Source organism: Piliocolobus tephrosceles, unplaced genomic scaffold, assembly GCF_002776525.5.
Source record: "Piliocolobus tephrosceles isolate RC106 unplaced genomic scaffold, ASM277652v3 unscaffolded_26909, whole genome shotgun sequence".
In the NCBI taxonomy this organism is placed as follows: Eukaryota; Metazoa; Chordata; class Mammalia; order Primates; family Cercopithecidae; genus Piliocolobus; species Piliocolobus tephrosceles.
In genome coordinates, this window is record NW_022309764.1 from 1 (window position 1) to 9,515 (window position 9,515).

General features: G+C 62.2%; 2 protein-coding genes across 2 annotated transcripts; one reads left to right on the plus strand and one right to left on the minus strand.

Annotated features, from left to right (window-relative positions):
* Positions 1 to 379: 379 nt before the first annotated feature.
* Positions 380 to 1,955, plus strand: LOC113221687 (maestro heat-like repeat-containing protein family member 6; the record flags this gene model as incomplete). The annotated part of the gene is made up of 5 exons (XM_026451014.1): positions 380 to 547; positions 836 to 955; positions 1,187 to 1,289; positions 1,399 to 1,464; positions 1,600 to 1,955. Coding segments are annotated over 5 exons (678 nt in total), but the record flags the coding sequence as incomplete, so codon positions are not given.
* Positions 1,956 to 5,818: 3,863 nt separating this feature from the next.
* Positions 5,819 to 9,444, minus strand: GSDMD (gasdermin D; the record flags this gene model as incomplete). Its single annotated transcript, XM_026451015.1, has 9 exons — positions 5,819 to 6,217; positions 6,353 to 6,426; positions 6,523 to 6,664; positions 6,743 to 6,915; positions 7,049 to 7,135; positions 7,453 to 7,506; positions 7,772 to 7,874; positions 8,105 to 8,273; positions 9,210 to 9,444. Coding segments are annotated over 9 exons (1,280 nt in total), but the record flags the coding sequence as incomplete, so codon positions are not given.
* Between the last annotated feature and the right edge of the window lie 71 nt (positions 9,445 to 9,515).

The following is a 9,515-nucleotide window of genomic DNA, read 5'->3' on the forward strand; positions in this document are numbered from 1 at the left end:
CGCCCCGCCCCTCCCGTTGCTCCCTCCCAGGCCCGGTTTCCCCAGGCTCTCGCTCCCAGGCTTCTTCCCTCCTGACCGCCCCCGCCCCGCTCGCCAGCTGTTGCCCAGCTCCGCCCCTCCAAGGCCGTGTCCCGCCAAGCTCCTCCCCGCTAAACTTTTCCTTCCAGATCCCATCCCTCCAAGCCCCACCCCCCGTAGGGGCACCCCAGGCTTCCCAACCAGGTCCAGCTCCAGGCCCTGTTCCCTGTCCCCAGATCGCACTGAGTCAGCAACCTTCCCTAGACCCCCCGCTTCCTCGCTCCGCGCGCGCTGGCCACCCCCTCCCACCCTTGCAGCCCCTCTCATGCTCCGCCCGCCCTGACGGCGCCCTCCCACGCAGACACGGGACTCAATCCGCGCCTCGGCGGTCGGGCTCCTTGGGTCTCTGGTGCACCGGGGCCGGGGCGGGCTCCGGCTGGGGCTCCGCGGCCCCCTGCGGAAGCTGGTGCTGCAGAGTCTCGTGCCGCTGCTGTTGCGCCTGCATGACCCCAGCAGGGACGCTGCTGAGGTCAGCTGCCCCCCACACCATGCCACCCCTATGCCATCCAACACTCCCCACTCCCACCGTGCCTCCCCTCCGACAATTACAGGTCAGGGACTCCCCCATCCCAAGGACCTCAGGGGCAGGCGTCACGGGCGACCAGGTTACTACTGCTCTTCCCTTGAGATTCACTCCGGGCCCCTGCCCTGGGCTCTTTTGCCCCTCACCCGATGCCCTTGCTCCCCCTCTTCTCCCCCCCACCTTTTGCCTTTCTACTTCCTGGACCCCTGACCCGGCTCCCTTCTCGTATCCCAGAGCTCAGAGTGGACCCTGGCCCGCTGCGACCAGGCCTTTTGCTGGGGCCTGCTGGAGGAGATGGTCACCGTGGCCCACTATGACAGCCCCGAGGCCCTGAGCCACCTCTGCCACCGCCTGGTCAGTAGGGGAAGCAAGGTGACCACAAGGGGGTATGATCAGCTGCCCACTTGTTCCAGGGTTCACCGGGGCCCCCAAACCGTTTCTACCGCAGCCAAACTAGGCTACTGGTGGGACAAGTCCAAGGCCTCAGACCATGCCACCTGCCTTGGGGGCTCCCCTGGAACCCCGGCCCCTGGATTCAGCTCTGCAGCCTCCTCCACACTTAGGATCACCCTCCTGTCCTGCCAGGTTCAGCGATACCCGGGCCACGTGCCCAACTTCCTGAGCCAGACCCAGGGCTACCTGCGGAGTCCACAGGACCCCCTGCGCCGGGCAGCCGCCGTGCTCATAGGTGAGGCCGCCCGGGGTCACACTGCCCCTGGCACCGGGGCTTTGGGAGCTGGGCCAGTCCCGCCCTGTGGGGCTGTGGGGCCCGCAGTCATGCATCTGCTGTGGTCCAGGCTTCCTTGTCCACCACGCCAGCCCCGGCTACATCAACCAGGACCTACTGAACTCCCTGTTCCAGGGTGAGGCCCCACCTTGCCAGGGGATGGTGTTCTGGAGAGGTGGCTGGTGCTAGGGCGGAGCGGTGGGTGGAGGGCCGGGGGCCCGGGCACTCGGCCCTCCTGGGCTCCCCAGCCTGAGCTGCGATCTCTTCGCAGACCTAGGGCGGCTGCAGAGCGACCCCGAGCCGGCTGTGGCCGCGGCAGCGCACGTGTCCGCCCAGCAGGTGGCGATGCTGGCCCGCGCCCTGGGCCGCCCCCGCGGGCCCCGCCTCCTCCACCTCTCCCCGCGCCCCGCCCGGCCCCCACCAGTCTTCGCCGACAGCCCCTTCCAGCGCCCGAGCCTCGCGGGCCGCTGGGGCTGCTCCGGACCCCGCTGAGTTTGAGGCTGGGGGCTGGGACCCGCGGGCCAGGGTCCGACTTGAGGACCCCATGGGCACAGCAGCCCGTCCCCACCCCGACGGAGGGGGCTCCCTGGGCCTGGTGCTGGATGCCAGTGCCCGCACCCACCCCCCACCCCCGTGCCCCCTTTTCAGGCACCCACCGCCCTGATGGCGACACAGAGGGACAGCTGGCACCCATCTGTCCCCGTCAGGGCTCTTGTTCTCACAGCCCCCTGGAGCGTGCCCCGTGCCCCACCTTGGGACTGGCTCCTGGCCCAGATGGCACCTGGCCTCTTGAGTCTGGTGGGGGACCCCAAAGCTGGTGGTCCCATAGGCTGCCCTCCTGGGTCTCCACCTCATGCCTGGACAGGACGCTGTGGCCTGTCTGGGCCTTGGCCGGCCCAGCAGCTGCACCCCCGATCCTCATCCTGCAACCCATTCCTTGCCAGCATCCTGAGGCTCCTGGCGGGCATCCTCTCTGCTCAAGAGTGTTGACCTGTCTCCCAGCCGCACCTGCTGTGCCCCCTCAGCCAAGCCATCATCACCCCCCCTTCATCATGTCAGGCCTCATAGGAGCCAGGCCTTCTCCAGAAGCTGCCCCGACCTCCCCCCAAGCTGGACCAGGCAGGCCCTGGATCACACCTGGGGGTTCAGATGTGGGGGTCCTGTGTGCACGTCCAATCAGACTGAGCACTCATGACACTACCCCAGCACCTCTTCCAGGGCTAAATGAGGAACGCGCCACTGGACACACGAGGAAGAGGCTGTTCTGGGAGCCGCCAGTGCTGTGCGCTCACCTCTCTGACTTTGTACAGCAGGTTCCTGCACCTAGGATACCTGCCTGGAAATGTCCTCACATTCAAGGCCTCCTTTGCAGCCTCCCCCTCAGTGAAGCCTCCACACGTGCACAGGGCGTGTGCGCAGCCTTGTGAAGGGCTGGGACCATTCCCCCAGACTGGGGCCCCTCAGGAGCAGGCGTGGGGTCCTACTGACTTGTCTCCCCAGCTCCCGTACAGAAAGCATCTAAAATAAACACACATGGATGGAAAACGTTGAACATCTGTTTCGAATGTGGTTATGGGAGCTGACCCTGGTCTAAGATCTGGCTCAGGCTGGAGTCATAAGCCATAGGCCCTGACGTGGCCCCAGGTAAAGAGCCGGTTTGGCAGCAGGGTTAAAGGTCAGGCAGGCTCCAGGCACAGGCTATGGCCAGGTCACATTGGGTTAACTGTAAGAGAAGCTGCACTCTGGTCTAACAGGCATGGAATGGATGGGGTTAGAGCTGTCAGCACTGGGGTGAGGGTCTCTTTGCAGGTCATATGCAGGAAGCTGAGGATCAGGTCAAGGGCAAGGGTCTCTGTGGAGCAGGGGGCAAGGTTTGGTGGATTAGTTTGGATCCTCCATGGCAGATACCAAAACGGGATTCAACATACAAGAAACAGATCAATAGAAGGTCAGAGAGGCCAGAGGCCACCAGATGCCCAGTGAAGGTCAGATGGAAGCACCTTGGACGTCCGTGCCAGCCTTCAGGAAGCTCTCAAGCCAGCCATCTGTCCGAGGTCCGCACCTCCCAGGACAGGCTGGGAGCACCCATGGGGGGCACACCCTCAGCGCTGGCAGGGACGTTTTTCAGGACACAGCCACATGGATCCTCTCGGTAGCAGCCCCAAAAAGGGAAGCAAGCCCGGCCTCCTTGCTCACCTTGCAACCAGGAGCCACCCCCCGGGCAAGCACGTGCTGCCAGCCTAGCAGAGGCTTGCCCACACCGCACAGCATGCTGGACAGTCTTGCGGGCAAACCCAACAGTGATGCTATGCTCACTCCAGATGGGGGCTCAGGCGGGGAGCGCACTGTGGTGTGCAGGCAGCACCCCGTGCTCCTCCCCTCCCTCATGGTGCCCGGGAGAGTCCGCGCCATCCTGCAGCAGGCTGTGTGCAGTACAGGCATGGCTTGCACCACACAGCTGCCTGCTAGGAATGTGTCCAGCCCCGCCTTGCTCTGGCACTGCCCAGAACCTGGTTGCCCTGCCAGGAGGAGTGAGGTTCATGCAAAGTCCACCTGGTCTCCGGAGTGTGACTCTTCCCTGCTGGAATTCCTGGGAGGCTCCAGGTGGCACAGGGGGCTGGTCCCTCCATGGGGATGCCATGGCCCCTGGGGTCCATCAGACCCACCTGCAGAGAGCCCACCCCAGGGCAAATCTTCCAATGGGGTCTAAGATTGGAGGGCAAGAGGGCAGGTGCACCCTGACACTCATTCCCTTTCCACCTCTAGCCAGCGGGCCAGGACAGTCTTGGCCTTGATGCCCAATCTCTAATGGGCAATGTTGCCAGGGAGCTCACTGGTGCTGCAATGCTCAAGATGGGGCTCAGGTGTGGCCTGTCACGTGCCATGGCCTTGATGGTCTCAGGGCGCCGAGGCTTTGCCTTGTGTGCCTGCCCATTTCAAATGCTTTGAGTCACCCGAAAGGGTTTTCAAAGAAGGACCATGAGTCTGAGAGGCGTTGAGTTTGTTCCTACACTGTGGGTGGGAGTGTCTAGGAAGTTCTGTAGCTTGGATCTGAGATATCTGGAGTTTGCTTTGTCTCCTGTTTCAATGTTAATGTCACTATTCCTAGCAATGCCCCATGTCCACAAAACATTAAAAAATTAGCCAGGACTGGTGTTATGTGCCTATAGTCCAGCTACTCAGCAGGCTGAGGCGGGAGATCTCCTTGAGCTCAGGAGATTGAGGCCGCTATGAACCATGATTGTGTCACTACGCAGCCTGGGCGACAGAACAGGACCCTGTCTCTTAAAAAATAAAAATAAAAAAAAATCCGCTAGGCAAGTTGGCTCACACCTGTATTCCCAACACTTTGGGAGGCTGAGGTGGGTGGATCACTAGGTCAAGAGATCGGGACCATTCTGGCCAACATGGAGAAACCCCGTCTCTAGTAAAAATGCAAAAATTAGCCGGGTGTGGTGGTGCGCGCCTGTAGTCTCAGCTACTTGGGAGGCTGAGGCAGGAGAACTGCGGGAGGCAGAGGTTGCAGTGAGCCAAGATCGCACTACTGCACTCCAGCCTGGCGACGGAGAGAGACTACTCTGTCTCAAAATATAAATAAATAAATAAATAAATAAATAAATAAATAAATAAATAAATAAAAACAAAATTAAAAAAAAAGATCACTGTTGGGCCTGGATACCAGGCTTTCTGGTGGATTTAATGTCCCAGTTGTAGCTGAGTCCACTGTTCCTTCTCTTTTGCAAGCTCTGCAAGTTGTGTGGTCCTTGTGTGCCCTGCTAGAAGCAGGGAAGGCTAGCGACCATGTGCAGATGGACTGGTCCCCGCCAAGGAAGGCTGTCCACTCTCCCAGAAGCAATAACTCCCTGGCCACACCAAGTGTTGCGTGTCCCTCCCTGGACCTGGAGGCCACAGCTGCTGAGCTCCTGCAAGTAAGCAGCTTGATGTGACTCTGGACCTGCTTAATTCCCACAGGCCAGGGGACCTCCTCTCTCCAGGCTCTTAGCTCAGGCAAGCACATGAGGGTGAAACGGACTAAAGGTCAGTTTCTTTAGTATTGCTTCCCGGGGAACCTCCTGCATGGCCCCAGGAAGGCAGGGCCTGTCATCAGTCACACCTGCACCCCTAAAGCCCCTGTGGGCTGAGGATGGCCACGCCCTTCTGCAGCACACACCTCAAGCTCCCTGAAGCAGAGGTTCCTGCCATGCCTCAGCCATGGACACGCCTGGTGGAACTGTCTCACCTAAATCGCCCTGCCCTTCCTCACAGGCAGAGAAACGCACAGACAGGGGTAGGCAGAGCCACGGGCCCATTACTCTAGAGTGGCCAAGCCCAGCATGGGGCTCCCCTTAGCTCTAGGGTGCAAAAGAAGCCGGACGATCCAGACATCACCTGCACGTGGCCCTGATGTCCCTCCTGATCCTGCATGGGTACTGTCCCCCCCCACCCACCCTACCCAGATCCAGGACCCCTCAAAAACTCTGCTACCAGCCTTTCCTTCGTACACCACTTTACTGTGCTGCCCCAGCTCCTGGGCCCCATGGCAGACTGGCCACGTGGCTGCTGGGCTTCCGGCCTTCCTAGGGCTGGCAGCTGGTGGGCAAACACTCTGCCCTGCTGGAGAGTTGCCAGGCCATGCTGGGCACAGGCTAGTGGGGCTCTTGGCTCAGTCCTGATAGCAGTGCTAGGGAGGCGTAGAGTGCACACATGCGGCCCTGGGCCTGCGGCTCCCAGCACACGTAGGGAGTGTCCTCCCCCAGCTCCAGGCCACACTCCTCCAGCAAGACCCAGGCCGGTGCCCCTTCACCCCAGCTGCTCCCCAGGAGCCCGGGGGGCAGGGACATGGTGCTGCGCTCCTGCCACGGGGCACTCTGCTCCAAGAGGCTGCCCACCTGCCAAGACAGGGCAGGAGTTTGTCAGATGGGGAAACCTGGGCACCTTGGGCCTGCCCATACCATCCCTTCTCAGGTGCAACAGGGCCCCTTCCACTGGCTCAGCCCATCCTCCTGCAGCCCGAACCCTCTTACCAGCTCGAGCGGCCCCAACAGTGTGTGCGACTCCAGCGCCTCCGCCAGCAGCTCGTGCTGCGTTTCACTCAGCGCTGGGAGAGTCAGGTAAGAGGGGGTTCCTGAAGGCCCATCTGGGAAAGCCCACCTCTCTCCCTCCCACTCCCCACCTGCCCCCAGGGGCCGCTCACTGGTCAGTGCCCCCAGCAGGTAGACAATGGGGACGGCAAGTTCTGGCACCAGCATTCTGGATTCCAACACCAGGCACTCCAGGACAGCACCTGCTGGACCGTCCAGGGGCTCCACTGGCCCAAGGCTCGGGCCCTGCTCCAGCTATGGGCATGGGAGGGGCAGGTGAGCCTGGCTGGCTGGGCAGGCCCTGTGTGCCCCGGGCACCCTCCTCCTGCTCACCGCCTCCTCCAAGGCTCGCAGGGCCAGCTGGTCCCGCAGCACCCCCTCCAGGCCCTCCAGCAGCAGCTGGCACAGCTCTCTGTCCAAGAGCTCCAGTTCCTTGGAGATGGCCTCCACCTCTGCCCTTAGGCCCTGGAAGTCTTCAGTGAACGTCTCCTCCACAGGGACCCCATCTGTAGGGACAGAGGAGCTGGCACTGCCTAGGTGCTTACAGGGCCCTGGAAAGCCTTGGTCAGGATAGGCAGACCCCAGGGGGCAGAAGGAGAGCCCATCAAAGGTCCCCAGGGCGGTCAGGAGGGCACTGACCTGCCAAGAAGCTGGGGAGGTACCCCATCATGGAGAGGCCTGGCAGCAGCTGTGGCCAGGCGACTACACTCCTGGAAGGCTTGTGGCCTGGGCAGGGGTATGGGAGGGCAGGGCTGGTCAGTGCAGGAGATGGGTGTCTGAGCCAGAGAGGGCTGAGGCCTTCCCTGGGCCGTCACAGCCCCGGTCACCACCTCCAACAATGGCAGCCCAGGGCAGGGAGGGAGGCCAGGGATGCCCAGGGTCAGCTGTCCTGTGTCACCCCTTGTGTGTGTATGGGGGGTGCCCACCGCCTCGGGGGCTGCCCGGCCTCCCTATGCCCTGAGAACACGAGAAGAAAGCCTCAATTGCCAAGGAAGCGTGCTTCCTCCACGGGACACCCCACGCTGGGGTCTCTCCGTTCTCACCTGTCGGGGGTGGCTGGAAGGTCCTCTGCTTCTTATCCGGGAAGAGAAGGATGTCTGCCAGCCAGGCGGGAACAGACAGGGACAGGCATGTCACCTAGATCCCAGCCTCCCCTCCCCTCCCCTACTGGGAACTCCCCTGTCCAGCTCAGGTCCTGCTCAATCACCCACACACCAGAGCACAGGACCTCAGTCACCTGCCAGACACAGGACGTTGTTCAGCCAGGGGCCCATAGCAGCCCATGCTGGCAGGTAGTTCTCCCCAGGCCTCCCTGCTTCTCTTCCAGAGCCTGGGCCCGAGACACCCCCAACTCCAGCTCACCCAAGTCAGAGTTAATAACCAGCTGGGCCACTCGGAATGCGAGGATGCTGCCTGAGGGGATGGTGACCGTCTTCTTCTGGCTCAGGTGGCCCTGGCCCTCACCCTGAGGCGTGTAGATGGGCTCAGGGCTGGGCCCTGGGCACCAGACTGTGGGGTGTGGGTGTGGGCTGGGTGCTGGGGGCAGGCCGGCCGCGAGGTGACTTTGGCTCCGCAGCCAAGCGCAGGGCTGGGAGCTGCTCTGCGGGTCCTTGGCAGAGCCCAGCCCCGTTGCCTCCATCACCCGCCGCTGCATGCCCATGTGGGGCCAGGTGTGGCCCGGGGCTGGCTACATACCTTCAAGCACATGGCTCCGGGCAGGGAAAACTGGCCCAAACCCTCCCGCTTGTGGGTCCGTGTGATTTCCACCTCCTTCTGTGTCTGCAGCACCTCCGTCACCACATACACGTTGTCCCCGCGGCTCCGCAGCTCCTGCAGGATTTTGTGCTCCGGCTGCCGCAGGTGCCTGTGGTCCGAGGAGCCGCAAGCTCACTGGGCCGCAGTCCCCGAAGATGGCTGCCCTCCCCCACAGCCCCATGCCACTGGGGGAGGGGGTGCAGGGGGCCCTCCAGACGTCTGTGGCTGCCTGGGCACCGGCAGCCTCTCTGTGGGCTCCCCACGGGAATGGGATCCCATGGGGAAAGGTGGACTCGGGGACTCTAAGTCCAGACTCGGGGAGCAGCCCCCTCACCTGGGCCCCCATGTTCACACCACCACTTGTCCTCACAGCAGCCTGGGGCTCAGTCTGGTCCTTAGGATCCAGTCCTGGCAGCTGAGGCCCCAGATGACCCCTGCAGCTTCCTTCCCACAACCTGGTTCCAGCCACGGTGCTCCTTTGCCTTTGGGACTTTTCAGATGCCCCAAGGTTGTGACCTTCCCAAGAGCAAGGCTGGGACCGGGCACAGTGGCTCACCCTGTAATCCCAGCCCTTTGGGAGGCTGAGGCAGGAGGATTGCTTGAGACCAGGAGTTCAAGACCACCCTGGCCAAGACAGCAAAACCTCACCTCAAAAAATAATTTAAAAAATAAATAAATGAGGCCTTTTATTGTTTTTTTGAGACAGAGTCTCCCTCTGTCACCTAGACTGGAGTGCAGTGGTGCGATCTCGGCTCACTGCAAGCTCCGCTTCCCGGGTTCACGCCATTCTCCTGCCTCGGCCTCCTGAGTAGCTGGGATTACAGGCGTCTGCCACCACGCCCGGCTAATTTTTGTGTATTTAGTAGGGACAGGGTTTCACCATGTTCACCACGCTGGTCTTGAACTTCTGACCTCAGGTGATCCACCTGCCTCAGCCTCCCAAAGTGCTGGGATTACAGGCGTGAGCCACCACACCCGGCTAAAAATAAATAAATAAAAGCAGGGTTGCTTGGGGTCAGTGGGGACCTGCCCTCTTTGGGCCCACCTCTCATGGAGCAGGGTCTGCCAGGTGTTCGGGTCCACACTCAGCGAGTACACATGTATTGAGGTGCTGGAGCTGTCAGACACCGAGGCCCCGCCTGCGATCTTTGCCTGTCCTGGGGCTGACAGCTCCACGCTGCCCCGTAGCTGCCCATCCAAGGCATCGCAGAAGTGGAAGGTGCTGCCACGCTGCAAATCTAAAGCAAGGCCAGACCTGAGGCCCCGCCCCCCCCCCCCCCCTCCCCCCCGCCCCCCCCCGCCCCGTCCCAGAACCAGGGCAGAGGGACCTTTGGAAAAGCCCTGCCCTCTG